This window comes from Oryx dammah, unplaced genomic scaffold (genome assembly GCF_014754425.2).
Source record: "Oryx dammah isolate SB20612 unplaced genomic scaffold, SCBI_Odam_1.1 HiC_scaffold_4, whole genome shotgun sequence".
NCBI lineage: Eukaryota > Metazoa > Chordata > Mammalia > Artiodactyla > Bovidae > Oryx > Oryx dammah.
Genome location: NW_024070188.1, coordinates 19,287,746 through 19,308,493, shown reverse-complemented (window position 1 = coordinate 19,308,493; position 20,748 = coordinate 19,287,746). Strand labels below are relative to the sequence as shown.

Here is a 20,748-nt window from a genome sequence, read left to right as displayed (position 1 = left end):
TCCACGCACAAGGGATGAGGAGGATGGATTGATCTGGGTCAGTGGAGCAGTTCCCTTCCCTCCTTACAACTGTGGGTGAGCAGCCTCAGATGCACCCAGTCTCAGTTACACTTAGCTCGTTGTGTGGTTGTTCCACTTGTTGTATGTGCTGATCTACATCTTGTATTATGCTGATTGATCTACATGTTATATCTTAGCAATGCCTCTGACCAGCAGCTTAATTGATGGAAGTGATCTAGGAACTGGCTTCTTTTGAGAGTGAAATGCTTTGATGATAAAGGGATGTTTTTGGAATTTATGGAGAGACAGTATCATTGATGAAATGTCACCATGAAATAGTGAAAACCTTGAATCATGTCTCATGTGGATGACTTTCTTGAGGTCATTTGATCCCAAGATGGGAACCCATGGAACACTGAAAAACACTAATAACTTCCAACACAAGGACGTATGCCAAGACTCGCAATGGTATCAGTCACCAACACCATTCAAGTAAATATCCATCTGGTGTCTGTTTGTTAGACCACAATCTTGACTATTTCAACTTAAAACATGTTGTTGAAAATGAAGAGTTTTACCTTTTTATATTCAGCAATGCCCAAGGTATTCCAGAGGGTGTTTGAAATGCAGGTAGCAATTTTACCCCAAGTTCCACTGCTTTCTTTCGAAATATCTGAAAAGTTAAACAGTTAAGTAAGCTACTGTTGTAAGAAAAAACAAAATGTGCTATTCTACTTCCCCACATTGAGTATATTTCTACTTAACATTAAATAAAAAAATGTTTCTGAACTTAAGGGAATTACCCAGGAAAGAAAGAATGGTCCAGGGGCCACTGTGCTGTGGAGTATTTATTACCAATGCTGGTTGCACATTAGACTCACGTGAGGAGGTCTGAGTAATACTGATGTCTTGGTAGTACTCCTGATACTCTAATTTCTACGGCTTGGGGGCTCCCAGATCAGAACTTTTTAAAGCACCACCTGTCATGTCAAGGGATTCCAATGTGCATGCCCAGGGGAGAGCCACTGTTGCCAGTTAAGTCTTGGGCTGAAAATCAGAAGTTCTGGTCCTGTTCTGGTTTCACTTATTTACTAGGGCACAGAGAAGGGAGAAGTTGTAAAAAGATATATTATCCTACAAATAATCTGTAAGTCCTCTTAGCCCTCTGCAGTTTTAAGTGCAGGTGATACGGAAAATACAGTTAAAATAGATACAAATTCTGCCCAGAATTTAGTAAAGAAGGCAATGTATGAACAGATATCTGACACACAGACCCTGACATAAAGTCATCTAAGAGTTCCGATGAGTTCAGCAAGGCTGCATGCCATTTAGATGAGGATTGTATGCAGCATGTAATGGGGGGTTCATAATTCTAGAGACAGGCTGAGAAGGAGAGGGAGCACTGTGAAGGCATCAGTATTAAGCACTGATGCAGGCAAGTGGGGGCCTGCAGAAGAAATGGACCAGGTCAGCTTCCCTGTCCAGAGCCAAGAGGGAATACTGGTAAATGAGGTCTGGTATGCACAGCATGGGCCCATATCACAAAGGGTCATAAATATAAGGCTAAGAATCTTATTCCATTAAAATGGAAAAATATTGAAAGTTTTGAGCAGCCAGTTCACTTAATCAGAATTGTGCTTTAGGAAGATTAAACGACATCCAGTCACAGTTTTAGGTCCAAAGAAAAGCACCGCATTAATTTATTCACTGAAGGAAGGGCTGCTGCAGCGTTCCCTGCTCGAGCTGTGGCTGCTGGCAGGTACCCTGTCCCTTCTCCTTGCCACGCTGTATGACTGAGTGTGGTGGGCTGGGAACTTACTATTTCCTTCTGTCTCTTCGTCAGATAAGAGAGATGTGAGAAAAGCTGCAGGAACCCTGAAAAGCATGGAGGAGGAGCCAAGTCCTCTCCCAGCCTGGGAAGGCGTTCATTAAAGCCCTGGTCAAGGAAGCGTTTTGTGGCTTCTCCAGCGGCAAGGGTTCCAGTCCCTGGAACTCCTGCTGCAAGACCTAAGCCCCCCACAGAGAAGTCTAGGCACTGGGGCTTCCGGACGGAGAAGAATCCAGTGATATCAATATTGATGCTGCTTCTGAAACCCTACTCTTTTGGAAACTAACTCCTACTCTGTAATGAAAGTTGAGAAAATAATGAGTTTTAATGTAAGAATTTGGCTGACAGTCAATTTAGGTAAACTAGCATTCTTGGAATACAAATGAGGACAAAGACATCTGTAGTATATAAGGCACTAAAGAAATAGAGATATCATTTTCCCCATAAAATATTGTAACTCTTTGAAGTGGACAATTTCCTGTTTCAACAGCTGACAGAGAATGGGAGAGGAAGAGAAAGAAAATAAGCCAAAAGGTATATTCTTTATTTCCAGTCTCTTAGTCTAGAGAATTCCAAGTTCTCTTCTGCTGTAAGGAATTATCCAATCACTGCCCAGCCATCTGCCAACTTTCTAGTTTCCACCCAACTTTTAAAACTGTTAATTAATTAACTCCTTTACAAGAAACTTACATAAGACTGGAAGTCAGACTTGTAATTAAAACACCATCATGGATATTATAGCCATATGGCTTGGGAGTTAAGGGCTCGGGCTTTGAAAACACAATGCCTGCGCTGCAATCTCAGTTCTACTTCTTCAAATTAGGTAATCTTGGGCAAACTGCTTAATCTACCTATGCCTAAACTTCTTCATCTATAAAATGGAGATAGCCATGTCCAAAGCCAACTTCCCTAGTTCCATCACTGACACTACTGTTCGGCCAGTCCCTGGGGCACGAGAGAGCACACATTCTGACTCTCATCACCCTTTGGTTATTAAACATCAACATCTAAGTTCCCAGAAACATCTCATTTATGGCTCATTTCCTTTCCGTGATGTGAACGCAGTCCATATTTTCATCACCAGGCACAATGAAGGGGCATGGCAGCAAAGAAGGTCTTCCTACCTAGGTTCCCATTCTCTAGGATTTCCCTTCCTATCGCCATTAGCCTCTATCTAGTTTACCATGTTTTTCTTTTTACCACGTGATTTTCTTATTCAAGAAACCGTCATGATTCCCTCTGTTGTGTAAAACGTCAAGTCAAAATCTAACGTACTGGCTAATCTACTGACCTCTATGAGTCCGACCATCTATTATCTTCCGTTTTTACAAAGGCCATCCTGGCTCCAGCTTGAGTCTTCAGGGTCTCAAGTACTCATTCAAGTTGTCTACCTTAGTATCTTTAAAAAAAAAATTTTTTTTTTTCCTTCAGATCTAGTGAGATATAATTGACATACAACGTTGTGTAAGTTTAAGATGTAACACATGATTATTTGATACATGTAGATATTGTGAAACGGATACCAGAATGAGGTCAGTTACCACTCTCATCCTCTTGTGTAACTATCTTCCATATGCATGTATCATGCCAGCTTAATATATTTATTTACTCGGTTTTCTCATCCTAAAACATGCAGTGCTGCCTCCAGTTGGCTAATCCAAACTCACCCATTCTCCAGGCCAAGACATTTATTAACACCTTCTACTTGACAACTGGCATCACTCAGTGCAGCATTTGATTACAGAAGGCAAGATCCAGATCTGTTTTCCTGTGTTACTCTCTTATATCCTCAAGTACTTTTCTTCTTCAAAAGTAGAGAAAAAAAATCTCCGTTTCTCCTTCACTACCTATTATACATATCCAACCCAAATGTGCTCACTTTGTATTAAATTTATTGATATCACCACAGTATTCCTATGAGGAGTAGGTGGGAAGACATTTATAATCTTAGTTAACATACAGGAAGGAAACAGCAACCTTCCCCATCCCAAGGTTTTTGCCTTTGCTGTTTTCTCTGGCAGCAATGCCCGTTTCCTAGCTCTTTGTATACCTGTTTCATCCTTAACTTCAGGTAACTGCTTGAAAGTCCCCTTTTAAGAGAAGTCTTTCTTAAAAACTCCACATAAAGCTGACCATTCTCATCATTTATCATATCACCCTATTTTGATCCCACTATCACACTCTAATTATCTTATTTGCTTGCTGATCGGTTGACTGACAACCCCACTAGATGTAAATGTCATGAGGGCAGGACTTTTGTCTTGTTCCTCCTCGCTGTATGTATACACCTACTATCCAGCAAAGTGGCTGGTCCTCAATGCATGTTCATTTAATAAAGGAAAGAATCAATCAAATATTAAATATATCTGGAGCACTCTAATGAGAAACCACTAATATTCTAATGTCTGCAAAGTATCGTCCTATTCCATGAATTTCTATCATCTTCAATGTCTGCAAGTAATTATATCAAGTACTCTGCAGTCTCTATGTTGGGCACAATTACAAAATAGTTTTTGGATGAAAACATTAATTAACCTATTGATACTTTAAATGAAATCATATGTGAGCCTAAATTAATTCCAATTCTTAACATTTGATTTGTTACCTCCTCTTGAGACATGAAGAGAGGTTAGTTACTTGGAGGAGGAATCCAGATTCTCAAAGAGAGTATCTTTCTACCCAAAATGGTGACTAATAAAATTCCAATTTAGCTTACAAAGTTAACACTGTTAAAAGAATGAAGGAGCAATGTCACAAATCATCCTGAAGGGCAGTTAAGTTTTAACTAGCACGTCTTAGTTAATGTGCTCAAGAGTAAAAGACCACAGAAAGCACACTAAATGGTACTTCAGTGCCTCTTCCCAGGCGGCAGGCACAATGGAGGGTGCGCTGGACCCAGGCCAGCCCTAGGTCCCAGGAAGGGTTTTACTATGGCTCAGTAGCAGGCCTGGGCCTGCCACTTAACCATTTTGATCTCAGTTTCCCAAAATAGGAGAGCGGGGTTGGTAACTTCTAGTTTGGACTTCTGAAAAAACTAGCATCAGAAGTCACAAAGCTGGAAAAAAGCAAAACTATCATAATTTTTTTATAAAGATAGAAAGTATTAATGTGCCACCCAATTCTTAGTCAATCTTGGTTTGTTGGTACTTACATTGGGTAGGGTGGATTTTATAAAGTTAAGAGGGAAAGATGAAAAATGACAGGTAATAAAATATAATCTGTGCTGATAATAGAAGACATACTCTTTAAAAAAAAAATGACCATTAAAACTAAATATGGCCTTGAGTAACTTGCAGCAATCAGCTTGAAACGGGCAGATATCTAATGACCCAAAAGGAATCTTCAAAAAGATTCTGCATTATAGAGACTCTGATTACATTCACATCAAAAAAATTCAAAACTAATAAAATTTACTAGAAGGGTGGTAAAATATTATGAAATAGCTTCTGAAATAATCTTTCAAGCATGTAACTAAAAAATAGATTTAAATAAAAACATTTATGGTCTAAAGTTAAGAATTTCAAAATAACTACATCCAAATTATATATTTTCATTATACTTAAATAACATCATCACAGTCTTATTGCTAGAAAATTTCAGATTTTAGAATCTATCAAATAAAAACATTTATCTTTTTACTTTACCCTTACAGATAGGATTAGACAGGTTGTAAACAAGATGTATGGCTTTCTTTGCCTTTCTAGTTTGCAGATCCCTGAAGAACTGCACAAGAATATTTACACACCAGAGCAAAAAATAAGGAAAGAAGAAATGAATAACAACAGACGGCTCTAGAAAGAACCAGTTTCAGTTCAGACATGCTTCGATTTGAAATGTACAATTAATATAAAAGCCTTTCTTTAAAAGCTCCTGCTGAAAACTTCACTGTTAAAAGATCAAACACTAATTCCCCATTAGTACAAGCAGAGTTTACCTATTACTCATTTTTGCTACATAAAGCTTTCAGCACAAGATGCCGTTGATCTCATAAATATCTTTGGCTTAAAATAACTGAAATACCCCACATATCATTAACTGAGTTGATTAACACATATAATATGGGCCAAATTTAATCACTCAACCAATAAGCTACTGTATTGAGCTACTCTGGCTTTTGAATTTAGAGTGGAACATGGAAAGGTTTAAATATTTGAATAAAGATATAAAAATAGTTAATCCAGGAGAAATTTAGAGCTAAAAGGGACATCAAAGGTCATCTAGTTATATAATCTTGGGTTACAGATATGGAAACTGAGGTTCAGAGAGGCCCCATTCCCCTAATTAAATGATCCAAAGTAGGATGGTTTGGTGAGAACTACAGGCAAGTGAGTGCCAGTTTCATGCCATCCCAGATACATGCAATTCTTTTGATCTGGGGGGATTGCCCCTGTGAGTCCCTCATGTATAAGCGTGTACACATCTTTCATTGCCTCTTTCTAATCTTTGCATTCTCTCTACAATTAAGCAAAACACTAAACTGAAGTTTTTCTAAATTAAACAAATTATTTGTTGTATTTGTCAAACTGTACTTTGAACTTCATTGTTAAAATTTATACATTTAATTAGATTAAAACTGTTATCAACTGTTCTTTCTTCCCTGTGATTCAGTATAATTCAATTTTTAGCCTCTAGGCCATTAGATGAAAAAAGTATTCTTCACTTCTTCATTCTTCTGAAGAATTAAAGCACTAACATCTTTCCAACTTGTGTACTGAATATAACAAGGATATGCATACTAACCTACCAGTAATCGCAGGTTATAACAAAGAAGAACCACAGGTTTTAACAGGTTATAATCACAGGTTAAAACAAAAAAGAATAACTCTATCTTAGACTTGACTTTCTAAAGCACAAAGTTTGAGTGAAAAGAAAAATTTTCTGATAAATTAAAAAAAATCTAGCCACAGAATGCTCTTACTGAACAGGCATTTTAGATTTGCAAGTGAAAGTCGCTTAATCATGTCCGACTCTCTGCGACTGTACAGTCCATTGAATTCTCCAGGCCAGAATACTGGAGTGGGTAGCTGTTCTCTTCTCCAGGGGATCTTCCCAACCCAGGGATAGAATGCAGGTCTCCCACACTATAGGCATATTCTTTACCAGCTGAGCCCCGCTTTTAAAAGATCATTATTATGAAATATTAACAGCTAGTGAAACTTATTAAAGTTTGCTTTTATACTATCCCCTTGTCAAAATGAAATAAATGTTGATAAATGAATTAACAAAATTGCATCCTGATACTGATTTTTGCTGAAGGTTCAATCTCATTCTCTAGCACAGAAGGTTTTACAAAGTTGAGAGAGCAAGATGAAAAATGGGGAGAAATATTGGGAAGAACTTCAGGCTATTGTTCAAGGTAGACATCACTAGCATCCATGCTGGCAGAAACCAATGCCACCTACTCATAGAAGTGGTCCTGTATTTTTCTTGAGTGTAAGCCATAGTCAAGGTGGCCTGGTAGCGGACACACTGAACAGGGCTTGAGCTCTAGCTCCAGGCCTACTTACCTGCTCTGTCACAGTAAAGATGCATCATTTCAGTTCTCTAGTTTTTTTTTTGTAAAATGCAGGCACTAGATAAGACACTTTCTAAGGTACTTTGCTGCTCCACAGGAAGTGGGTTTAAGACTTAAGAAGAACTTACTACATGCTTCTCAGTGTGGTAAGGGCGATAAGGGAGATACACAAGAAAAAATAAGATCCTTGATTCCAAGAAGCTTAAATCCAGAAAGGCAAGTCAGTTATATAAAACTAGATAAACATAAAATATACACCAGAAAACAACCATATGAACCAACATAGAAGTAGAGAATAAACCCAGTGATATAGGCTATAACTAGGGGAATAAAAAAGAGAGATTGAGTTAGGTCATGGGGAGAGAAGACTGAAGATGGTGCTTCTGTGGGTGCAGATGTGTATTCATTCGGGGGCTGGTATGCACATATTTGTGCACACTCTGGGTTAATATCGTGGAGGACGGGAGATACAGCAGAAGGGGAGAGGAAGGAGCCTGACTAGAGGCGAAGATTAACAGGGTCTAGAAAACGATAAGACAGAAACGGATGAAAGCAGGCAGGCTAATGACCTTAACTGTCAAGGACAGAAGTTACAGGGTTGGTTAAAAGAGCACATCAGTTGCGTCAAGAAAGTCCCAACACTTCTGATCTTGGTTCCTCCCATTTACAAGTGGAAGGACTTCTCAGTCATCAGGGTCCTGAGAGACGGGGCAGGGAGAAAGGCGGTGGTTCTCACTGGGAGCTTTTCTTAGTTGTAAGGGCAAAGATGCATAAATGACAACATCGAGAAACATTACATTGTCTGTCTGAAGGAAAGACCTTGAGAAGTAATTAGGGTCCTTTTAAAATAATGTTTTCTCAAGAAGAAAGTATACATGTGTTGTAGAGATAAATGTGGCAGGGACTGGGAAAGAGGAAATAGTGTGATAATCAACAGGTATATGTTCTAACATACACTCAGTATGAAAGTTAAAACCGCACAGTAAAGGAGAAGAAAATCAATGGCTAGATAGTGCTCACACTTAGAATTATTGTGAGGTGTACAACAGATTGTGTTATCTAGATGTTCTAACTCCTAAAGCACTGGCCCAGCAACTGTTAGAAATAACAGTATAACAGTCCGAGCCATTACACAGGGCTTAAAGATAGATTTCTGAGCTGATCTTTCCAACTCAATTTAAGTTTAAAAAATGGGCAAGCTGCCAACATAATGTTTTGAAAATACACAGTTTATTGTGTATTTAATATTAGGGAAGCATGTCAAGGAGAAGCATGTCAAATAGTTCCTGAACTATTTTGCATCAAGAAGAAAAAAATTTTTTAAAGAAAACATAGAGAGATAGGAAATTATGAAACCATGAACCCTATCTGGTTATTATTTCTAAAAGAATTTGTGTGAGCCATCACACAAAGGTTGTTAACATGTGAAATCATAGTGTGAAAATAGGAACTGTTTGGTTTACTATTATGTTTATAGGTAAACCTCACAAATCACTTAAAATATACAAAATCCAGGCTTAGAAACCTTTGTTCCAAAGAAAGAAAAGAGAAAGAAAATGAGAGCCTCATCCAAGGAAATACATTGTGATTTTCTGGCATTTTTGAGTTATGAGGCATTCTCTGCTAGTGAGTTTTTCCAGATACTGAATCTTACTTCTAAAGAGCATTGAAATATTTATAGTGTAACCTTTTTGTCTCAGTTTTATAAACATGTTTATCTGCTCTTTTGATTTAGTGCAATTACACAAATCCTGTCTTGATGACTCAGCATCAGCATCACATGAGTTGGGGCTAGAAGATCTAATTCTTGGTCATCAGCTGACTGAGCTGTATGATCTTGAGCACCAGTCCCTAACCTTTTTGGTACCAGGGACTGGTTTCATGAAAGAAAATTTTTCCACAGACTGGGGGAGGGGAGAGGAGGAGGATGGTTTCAGGATAATTCAAGCCACATTACATTTATCATGCACTTTATTTCTATTATTATTACATCAGCTCCACTTCAAATCATCAGGCATTAGATCCCAGAGGTTGGGGACCTCTGATCTGGAGAACTCACTTAACCCCCTCTTTGCCTTAGTTTCTAAGTATGTGAGTAAGGATCATTCTTGCAAATCACAAGATGATTAAATATGATTAAATGCATAAGTGCTTTTTAAAGGGCGTAATAGTTACCATTATCATTGTTCTTCACTATAAGACACTGGTTCCTTCAAGAAAATGCAAGCATATTAGACTTTTTGTCCACACACTAAATGGTCCAAAAAACTGCTGAGCTTTTATGTCTGCTTTCTATAACCCTACTGTTTCTTTTGTTATTAGATATCCATTAATTACAATGAAGACTTCTCACTATAACAGCCTGCAACAGTAACTGTCTGCTTTCCCCTAAGTTGCAGACTAATTTTTGTAAACAGCTGTCTGTACCAGGGCTTAAGGATAAGTCAAACGTCTCTTCTTATGGTACAGGGTGTGAATCTCAGGAAACATGCCCTATTCTTTGTCAGATGACTACATTTGAACTACTAACTCTACAGGTATGAAAAAAGCAATTAATTAGTATATTATTTAGGAGTAATAGTTTGCAAGTTTACAAAGTAAACTAAACACCCATATCTCCATAGATTTTATTTTGCTTTTGGTTTAAAAAAAAGTGCAAAATGGAAGCCACTCCTTTTTCATTTTATCTAAGCAAATGTAAATCTATCTGGTTGTGCATCTATTCTCATTAATCGAGTGTTTTTTGATTTCTGCATGACCTGCCTTTATTTATTATACATGGATAGCTCCACAGTACCTATGGGCACAGAGTGCATAATTTCATGTCAGTTGATCGATGAACATTTTACCTTATCAAAAGGTACAAGATCTGGAAGCAGTGCTATTTCTGTCTTATGCTTGTGTCCCTCAAAGCAAGGTGATTAATCTCTTTTAACCTGTTTCCTTGTCTACAAAATAGAGAAATATACAATTGCATTCTAGAACTCAAGAGAATTTCTTTTTTTATTCTTTTGCCCATGCCAAAATCTAAAATTTTAATTTTCTTATTATGCAATAAAACTATCCTCATTATTGAAAAATCATAAAATTAGACAAACAAAAACTAGAGCCCCATTAATCCTATCTGCAAAGAGTTGGACACGACTTAGTGACTGAAAAACCACATTCCTATCCACCCAAACACAATTATTGTTAACATCTTAACTATCTCTCCTCTAAATGGAATGGATTGCATTTCTTTTGAGAAATGGCATCTTTCCATATACACTATTTTGTAATGTTTTAAATTCATCCCCAGCCACTTAATCAACATTAAATACATCATTCGACATCAGAGGTCAGCAAACATTTTCTGTAGAGGGTCAGATAGTAAGTATTGCAGGCTTTGCCAGGCACATACCTCATGTTGTGATTTTTTAAAATAATCTTTAAAAATGTAAAACCACTCTTAACTCTGGTAGTACAAAACAAGTCTCAGAGTGAATTTGTGCTGTAGGTTGTTGACTTTTGTTTTATATCAATGGATAGATTTCTGTATACAGGTGTATGGATATGTCAGAACTTAGATACAAGTCCCATACCATTTGACACTTAGGTTTCCACTGTCTAGATGTTTCAAACAGTAGTGAATAAACATCCCTGTACACACTTATCTGTATGCACGATTGTTTCCTCAGGTTAAATATCTGAACGTGGAGTTTCTGGTCAGAGGGCATGTGCTTCTTCACTTACTCATTAACTCTAGTTGTAGGGTCAAAGCAGCCACGGACAAAATGTAAATGAATGAGCATGGCTATAGTTTGCCAATCCCCGGATTATACTAACTTGATTGAAAGCATCAAGCATTAAAAAGTTTTCATTTAAATGAAGAGATTTAAAAATATATTCATAAACCCTACTTCAGGACAACACTACTGTGTTTTTAATAGATCAGTGTTATATTCTTACAGTACTGTAAATAATTCAATGAACTGTCTTGTATTAACAATAATCAGATCAGAATACAAAATGTCACATAACTCAATACTTTTCTTATTAGAAGACTTTTGAATATATCAACTGAAATAATTTGGGAGGCATTTCCTCTTTAAAATATGAGCATAAGTAATAACACTACAAAACATAATTCATCTTGTGAATTGTGGTCACTCTTGTACTATGTCAATGTTTTTAAAAATGATTACACACATAGACACACAGATACACCCTTCAACATAGTTTAAACTTTCTAAATTATGAGCATTCAAAAAGGAACCTGTACTATAATTTTGACCTTTCAGAGATGTCAAGTCATTTATTCAACAAATAGCTATTAAATGCCTATGAACCACATGTCAAGTTTCACAAGGTACGTGGAATACAAAACTAAACAAGAAAGCTGTGGTCAGTGACTCGGACACTTGCTTTTGAAGAGTGACAGTCGAAAAATATTCGGAGTAGTATTTTCTGAAATACAGGGAAGGCTAAAGTAATAACTTCTATTTCTTCTTCAAACAGAAAATGAAGACATATCTTTAAAGGTATTAATAGCAGAAGCTGTGCTTCAAGAATGTGAAGCAGAGCAGAAGGGTACGGTCCTGCCTCAGCACATCCTCCACCTGTCTTTAGGGGAAAAACGTTAGCTGAAGAATAAGCTATACCAGAGAATTATGAAAATGCAGAAAGAAAGGGAAACAGTCAAAGGAGGCCAAATAAGAATAGTTTAGTCATTAAGCACAGTCAGGGACTTTTAGTATCTTCACAAAGGCTAATAATATTCGAGCCATATCCTGTGAGTTGTCTTGTAAAGATACTGAAACCCCCAACAGGCGGAGGTTAACTACACGATGTTCAGACTGTGGCCACGATGGAAGGTGCCACCATCACGAGAACTGGCCTCAAAGATAAGGGAACAAACTGACACTGGAACTGAAGATTAATTACACTTAAAACAATCAAGACGACACTGGGCAAACCAGCATCTCATGACCGATTTTTCAGGATTACTGTCGGAGCTGACTGTACTGTTTCCACATGTAGCCCCTCCCCCTCCATCTGTAAGAGTGCTTGCCCATGATTGTTTGTTTTGTTGGTGGTGGGTTGAGGCAGGGCAGCTGGCTTTTGGGTAGGAGTCTGCCCTCCTCTCCAGTTGCTGGCATCCAAAATAAACTTTCCTTTCCGAATAAAAAAGAAAACAAAGACAAGCACAATACTGTTGTATTACTTCACAAAGTAATCAGACAAATCCTTGCCATTAGTCTGACCATGCAAAATTGGCAAAGCTACCAGATATGTGGAAAAACTACTGTACAAAACTGTAGAGAAAGCTACCATTTCGGTGTTTTTGAAGATCTCAAATTCAGCTTTAGACCAAACTGAACACATACATTTGTGTGTGTGTGTGACTAGTCAACAACTTGAAGGTTATCATTTAGATGGGAACCACCTACAGGAGTTAAGAATTGACCTATTAGATCTGTAAAAAGAACTAGCTCCAACAGGAAACACTGAAATAGTCTTTTATAGAGACTCATGGACAGGGAAAGACTATCCATCATTTATATGTGGAATGTTACAAAGCTGAACTCAGAGCAACAGAGGAAGGGGGCAGGTGGGATGATGGGAAAGTGGGAAAATGTTGATCAAAGGGCATATAAGATAAGTAAGTTCTGGAGGTCTAGTGTATGGTATGGTAATTATGGTTAACAACACAATATTATTAATATATACTTGAAACATGCTAAGAGAGTAGATCTTAAATATTCTCACCACAAAAAAGAAATGATAATTATGTGATGGAATGTAGGTGTTAACTAACCCTACTGTAGTAATCATTTTGCCATATATAAATGATCAAATCAACACTTTGTACATCTTAACTTTACACAATGTTAAACAATATCTCAAAGAAGCTGGAAAACAAATGAGACTCCAAGTTCTGAGAAAGCACACTGGAGAAAACACGGCAGTCAGAAAAGATAAAAGAGGAATAAAGCAGTCCAGCTGAAGGGCCGTGCAGCAGACCCACAGAAGCAAGATGCAAAGGAAATGGAGTGAAGTTCATTTGACATTAAACAAAAGCAGTCCACAAGAGAGTCAGACATGACTTAGTGACTAAGCAACAAAGAACAGCGCAGTGGGTTGAAACCTGACATGAGGATAGTAGTAGCTTAGTCGCTGAGTCATGTCTGACTCCTGCAACCCCACAGACCGTAGCCCACCAGGCTCCTCTGTCCGTGGGATTCTCCAGGTAAGAATCCCGGAGTGGGTTGCTATTTCCTTCTCCAGGCGATCTTCCTGACCCAGGGATCGAACCGTGCATTGTAGGCAGATTCTTTACCAACTGAGCTATGAGAGAAACCCAACATGAGAATGGATCCATGTGTATGTGTGGCTGAGTTCCTTCACTGTTCACCTGAAGTTATCACAACATTGTTAACTGGCTACACCCCAACACAAAATAAAAAGTTTAAAAGACAAACCAAAAAAACTTGACATCTATGTCGAAAATTTCATCTGTAACAAAACAGAGTAAGAGTGGGACATTCTTGAGTCACTTACAAGGTAGTACTGTTGAAGACAAAAGACTGAGAATCCCAGGAAAAAACAAATGTCTCTTTTAAAGGGTTAGAAAACAGAAACTATTTCTTTTTTTAGAGATAGACGAAGGAAAACAAAAATTCTGGCCAGGTCCAACACAGATGTTGGACTTTGAGGAAATAAGATTTCAAAAGGCTCTTAAAAAATCATTATGAATTAGAGTAATGATAGAAATTAGTGTCACATATTCCACGGGGATTATAACAGGGTTCTTCTGTTTGCTTTATTCAACTAGAGTTGTCCTTAATATAAATGAAAACCCAAATAGGTTATGCTTCCTTTGATACAACGTTTATCAGATTTCAGGGAAAAAAAGCTTTCTTATAATTCTTTATCTTTACCAATTCTTTATCTAGCAAATTAGGACATGGTTTCCTTACCAATGGTGAAGGCCAAATTTGGATGTCTATTTTCTTAGTTGATTTTTTTTAAAAAAGAGGAATCCTGTTAATTGCAAGGGGTCAGAGGTTCTCAAACCAGCAGCATTAGCATCACCTGGGCAAGGCAAATTAGCAGCCCTGCACTGAGATCTACAGAATCAGAAACTCTGAGAGCGGTGTTGTCGGAAGGGGGGACCCCTACAGGGCCCCAAGAGGGGGCTCTTGTCTAACACTCAGAAAAGAATTGTCTGAGGAGACACTGCCGACCAAGCAAGAGATTTTATTGGGAACGGGCACCCGGGTGGAGAGCAGTAGGGTAAGGGAACTCAGGAGAACTGCTCTGCCGCGTGGCTCGCAGCAGCATCGGGTTTTATGGTGATGGGATTAGTTTCCGGGTGGTCTCTGGCCAATCATTCTAATTCAGAGTCTTTCCTGGTGATGCCCGCATTGCTCAGCCAAGATGGATGCTAGCAAGAGGGATTCTGGGAAGTGGACGGACACACGGTGTCTCCTTTAGACCTTTCCCGAACCCTTCCAGTTCGTGTTGGCTTATTAGTTCTGTATTCCTTATCAGGATCTCCTGTCATAAAACAACTCATGCAAATGGTTACTATGGTGCCTGGCCAGGGTGGGCGGTTTCAATCAGTGTGCTTCCCCTAACAGTGGGGCCCACAAATCTGCATTTTAACAAGGTTTCCTGGGAAATCTGATACACAGCGCAGTTTAAGAAGCCCTGGGATTTCTTTGGAAGGAATGATGCTAAAGCTGAAACTCCAGTACTTTGGCCACCTCATGCGAAGAGCTGACTCATTGGAAAAGACTCTGATGCTGGGAGGGATTGGGGGCAGGAGGAGAAGGGGACGACAGAGGATGAGATGGCTGGATGGCATCACTGACTCGATGGACGTGAGTCTGGGTGAACTCCAGGAATTGGTGATGGACAGGGAGGCCTGGTGTGCTGCGATTCATGGGGTTGCAAAGAGTCGGACACGACTGAGCGACTGAACTGAACTGAACTAGGTGAACTCAGGTAATTCAATAAGAATGGGAAATAAATTGATTGGAATGAATAATAAAAATATTTATTGCCATGGGTATGATGTACACTGTTTCTGTAGTGAACTAAGCAAAAAGATCTTTAATAATCTTCAAGTTTAGCAAACAGAAGAGGTATTAAGCCATGTGATGCTGAATCTGCAGTTTAACAGCCAACTCTCCATTTGCTGCTTGCCTGATATTTAAGAGCAAATGGGACAGCCAATTCCTAAACGAATAGCAGTCATCGCGGCATAATTTCAGTCTTATGTGCTTGCCACTGTGGTTTAGGAGCTTATTTTACTGTTAAGTCATGTCTCTAAGTCACTTAATAGCATTAGAATGGAAAGATATGGTCAAATTTATGAGGCCAAGAATGAACCTCCTGTGAGTACTTTACACCACATTGAGAATCTAATTATTGGTTAACAACATAGCATTTATTAGTTTTCTCTCTCTCCATACAGACTCTGAGGCAAATCAGCACACAACAGTATTGTTTTAAAGAGCCATTTATACGTAAAATAGCTCTTGTATCTGTTTTTGGTAGTTCATAGGTTAAAAAAAAAATCCCCGTTTTAGGGTAAGACTGGTCATACAAGGTCAGACACATTAGAAAACAATAAAACAACTATTTTTCAACTGTGAGAACTATGCCAATACCATAGATTTGAAATCACATAATTAAAAAATGTTTGTAAAATGAATATGAACAACGGGAAGAAGATTTACATTCAGCTTTCTTAAGATATATTTCGGGCTTAAAGTTCTTAATAAGGAAATCAACAAGAAAGAAATGAAAACTAGTGGAACATACGTAAATATTTCTTGATGTCTAGATTCCTTAGAAAACTTGGAAAAATTAAATATATAAATATTTTTAGGTTTCCTAAGGCCTTTCCAAAGGCTAGGCTTTACTTATCAATGATTGGTTAGAATGTAGAATTGGGGTGGAGGGATCAAACATACTGACTGGGTTTGTGCTGGTTGAATAACTTCTTACATTTAAAAAAATCACAATAAACATTTTTCACTAAAAAATACAAATACAGTTAAATAAAATAATCACACAGCTAATTATGATCATGGATGCCATGCATCTCAGTAGATTGCAAATCAAATGTTTTAAGGCCACTCCTTTTCCCCATGAGTTGTTTTATTTCCTCCCCCTCTTTTTTCCTTTTTCCTCCTTTCCTAAATATCTTCCTCTTTTATAGCTCTTGCAATAATATACACTTACACTGTGAATCGATAACATTTCACAATAAAAAGAACATAAAGAGATTTCACCCCAACTTACCTCTAACATGCTAACTGTAAGCAAATATGCAGACATAAATTATAAAATCTGAACAATGTGCTTTGCTTATATTTCTGTCCTGTAAGAAGTTGTTTAAGTAGGATGAGAACCTCTGAGAAAACACATTTAGTAAGAACTCTCAAGTTCAGGGACGCTAGGAATGAGGAAGTTTAAGTAGGCTTTCAGCCATATAATTTCCCAAAGACTGATCTGCATAAATGATTTTGACCAAGTAATAAACAGCTGATGCCTATGTAGAATTCACTATATTCCAGGGACTCTTCTGAATGTCTGCATTTACTAAGTTGCTCTATTCTTCTATAAGGCTTCTGAGGTGGGAAAGGTTATCATCCCTGATTATGTTCACACAATGCCAGCAAGAAGCAGAGAAACAGAGCCTGGAATGCACAATCTGGTCCCAGAGTTTATGGTCTTGACCACTACTCCACACTGCTGAAACTGAGTGTTGTTAACAATTCTGGACAAAAAGTAACATTTGTTGTAAAATAAGAAATGAATTAATTAAAAAATTGTTCAGTGTTCTCTAGATATGTTACATCATAGTGAAAGTGAAAGTCATCAGTCGTGTCTATTTGCAACCCCATGGACTATATAGTCCATGGAATTCTCCAGGCCAGAATACTGGAGTGGGTCACCTTTCCCTTTTCCAGGGGATCTTCCAAACCCAGAGATCAAACCCAGGTCTCCAGCATTGCAGGAGGATTCTTTACCAGCTGAGCCACAAGGGAAGCCCAAGAATACTGGAGTGGGTAGTCTATCCCTTCTCCAGCAGATCTTCCCAACCTAGGGATCAAACTGGGGTCTCCTGCATTGCAGATGGATTCTTTACCAACGGAGATATCAGGGAAGCCCTTATGTCATAGTACATCCTGTTAAGTAGATAGTATGTTTATGACTAGAAAATTTATTACCAAACCTAAAAGTGGTAAATGAAAAACTGTTTCAAGTTATTTGGACAATCTGTTTCATAAAGTAAAAAGATGAATGCTATAAGTCAAAGTATCTGTTCAATCAGCACTTTAGGACAAATATTATAGAATGAATATTTGTTGTTATTTAGTAACCAAGTCATGTCCTACTCTTTGGAACCCCACAGACTGTAGCCCACCAGGCTCCTCTGTCCATGGGATTTTCCAGGCAAGAATACTGGAGTCTGTTGCCATTTCTTTCTCCAGGGGCTCCTCCCAACCCAGGGATTGAACCCGCCTACTGCATTGGCACGGAGAAGGCACTGGCACCCCACTCCAGTACTCTTGCCTGGAAAATCCCATGGACGGAGGAGCCTGGTGGGCTACAGTCCATGGGGTCGCTGAGGGTCAGACACGACTGAGCGACTTCACTTTCACTTTTCACTTTCATGCATTGGAGAAGGAAATGGCACCCCACTCCAGCACTCTTGCCTGGAAAATCCCATGGATGGAGGAGCCTGGTGGGCTGCAGTCCATGGGGTCGCTGAGGGTCAGACACGACTGAGCGACTTCACTTTCACTTTTCACTTTCATGCATTGGAGAAGGCAATGGCACCCCACTCCAGTGTTCTTGCCTGGAGAATCGCAGGGACGGGGGAGCCTGGTGGGCTGCTGTCTCTGGGGCTGCACAGAGTCGGACACGACTGAAGTGACTTAGCAGCAGCAGCACTGCACTGGCAGGAGGGCTCTTTAACACTGAACCACCAGGAAAGCCCATATAGAACATTTACATGTACTTTACACTTGAATTATGCTTGTTTTATATGTGAAATATGCTCCCTAATGTATACACATCAAGCTAATGCAAATACATTAAATATTCTTTCAAATAAAGAATATTCTTTCAATTAAGAAAGAGATCCAAAATAGATCCTAAGATCCAAAATTGATTCCATCAAGCTTTGACTATTCTTCTGGGTAATCTCTTTTATTATTGATATGTTTAAAGCATATTTAAATTCTAAAGATACACAGAGGTGTATACCTATCTTCCCACCCACAACACACATGCCTACAGAATGCATAACTAAAGACACACAGCCTAGTAATTACCATCTAGGTCAAGAAACAGGGCTCTGTGAGCCCCATTAAAAGCCATCTATTTGTGTACCTTGTCCCAACCATTACTCCTTCCCTCTCTCCAAAAGTAACCACATCCTGGCATTTATTCTTAACATTTCTTTATCAACCAACAGCACATCCTTAGACCCTATAGTCAGTCTTCTCCACTTAAAAAAAAAAACCAAAAAACACAAACTACTTAAAGGCCTCTTTTAAACCATAAGCTGCCCCCCTTCCCCCTTTCATTTCAATTTATCTGGACAAATTTAAGTCATTGCAAATCTAGGAGCCTCATTCTGCACAGGTATAGTGCAGTTCAATACATTTTTCTTACAGTGTTTCTGACAAATTACAAGCTGGATCCAGAGTCTTGGTTCCTTTGACAAGGTTCTAGGTGATACGTTCTTTTATCAGGAGGTTTGTATGTGGTTTGCTTTCCTTTTGAGAAGTCAGCAGCTTTGATAATCATGGCCTGGATCCATTAACTCATCAGGAGTTGTAAAAATGGGTGTGCCTTCACCTTTATCATTTCACTTTCATTTATTAACAGAAATAATTTTATTAAGACACTTGGCTTATCTACCACTTGGTTTCCTGTGATACAGTTCACATAGGAAAGGCAAGTCAAAGGCTTGGTTCTTTTTACCAATTTTCATGGTAATAAATTGTTTTCCTTTCATTCTTTGAAGGTGACCAATTGTTTTTGATTTTTAATATCATTAAGAGCTTACAGACTTAAACATATTTGGTGGGTGTTAATCTGTTATATTTCTTATTTATACTGAAACTCAAAATGTCCGTCTTTTGAAGGAAGGAGTCTCTTTTAAGTTGGCCCCTGGGTCCTTTTGACATTGCTCTCGTAGTCTTTGTCCGTGTCTTTGTCACGGACAAAGTTCGACACGGTTCGATGTTTCAGAATGATACTGTATATTTTTTATTTCAGCCATTTCTCAGAAGCCCTGGTTAGCAAGGAATCAGAATTCAACACCCAGTCTGGGCATACTTCATTGTTTCCAGGCCTTTTCAGGGGATACACACACATATTTATATATTTTAAGCTATAGTATCTCCTAAGTTCTTACTAATATTTTCAATTAAATTTCAGAGCTATGGTGTTTTTCTTTTTAACATTTTCATCATATAATTTACCCATTAAAGTATACATTTCAGTGGTTTTAGTATAGTCATACTAAATTGATTCCCACAACAAATTTTAGAACATTTTTTATCACCCATCCCAAGGAAGCATCATGTTCATTAGCAGTCACTCCTCATTTCCTCCAACCACTTCAGTCCTATGCAACCTCTAATCTACTTTCTGTCTCTATAGATTTGCCTACTTTTGACATTTCATAAAAATGGACTCATGATACATGCTCTTCGGCTGTCTGAAGCTTGTTGCTTGGTATACTCGTCAGGAAGGGCTCTTTGAAACAATACTCCCCAAGTTTCTGCATGAAGATAATACTCTGTCAGTGCTCTTTACACCTGAAAAGTCAGTTTTGCTGGGTATAAATCCTTGTTTCTCATTCTTGCTACAGCTTCCAGATTTGCCTTTGAGTTTGTCATTAAAATGGGAGCTCTGTTTATAATGAAAAGCAATCTGCATTCAAATGTTGCATAAGGAAGGAGTTAAGACTGTGGGTGTTCATAAGTAAAGAACCAGTGCATATTCCTCACTGTTCTCTGTGTCTAGAGAAGTTTATTGTTTTCCTTGCAGAGCTTCTCTAATTTTTGGCATCTCCCTTCCACTATTAACCAGCCAATTCATCTTCCGTAGGACACAAGCTTTTGCTAGAGCATAAAGAGGCCCAACTTTCCTATTTCTATTACACCCCCAGGTATTTACATATCTGGATAACCTAAGAAGCACAAATCTGTATTTCACCAGAAGGAGTTCTGAATTTACACCCCAAAACAAGTTAAGAAGTTGTGAGTTATGAGGAGGAAACTTCTCCCACACACCCACTCCTCCAATTTACAACTTCTCCCACACACCCACTCCTCCAATTTACAACATTCTATGAACTTGAAAAATCCATGTTTCATAGTTCCAGAAC

General features: G+C 38.4%; 1 protein-coding gene across 2 annotated transcripts in view; it reads right to left on the bottom strand.

Moving 5' to 3' along the window:
- The window catches only part of MAN1A1 (mannosidase alpha class 1A member 1), a 171,720-nt gene that overhangs the window by 73,173 nt on the left and 77,799 nt on the right, over window positions 1-20,748 (bottom strand). For both annotated transcript variants that reach the window (XM_040238400.1, XM_040238401.1), the window contains one exon: window positions 579-673. In XM_040238400.1, the coding sequence (XP_040094334.1) occupies window positions 579-673 (95 nt within the window). The remainder of the gene's footprint in view (window positions 1-578; window positions 674-20,748) is intronic.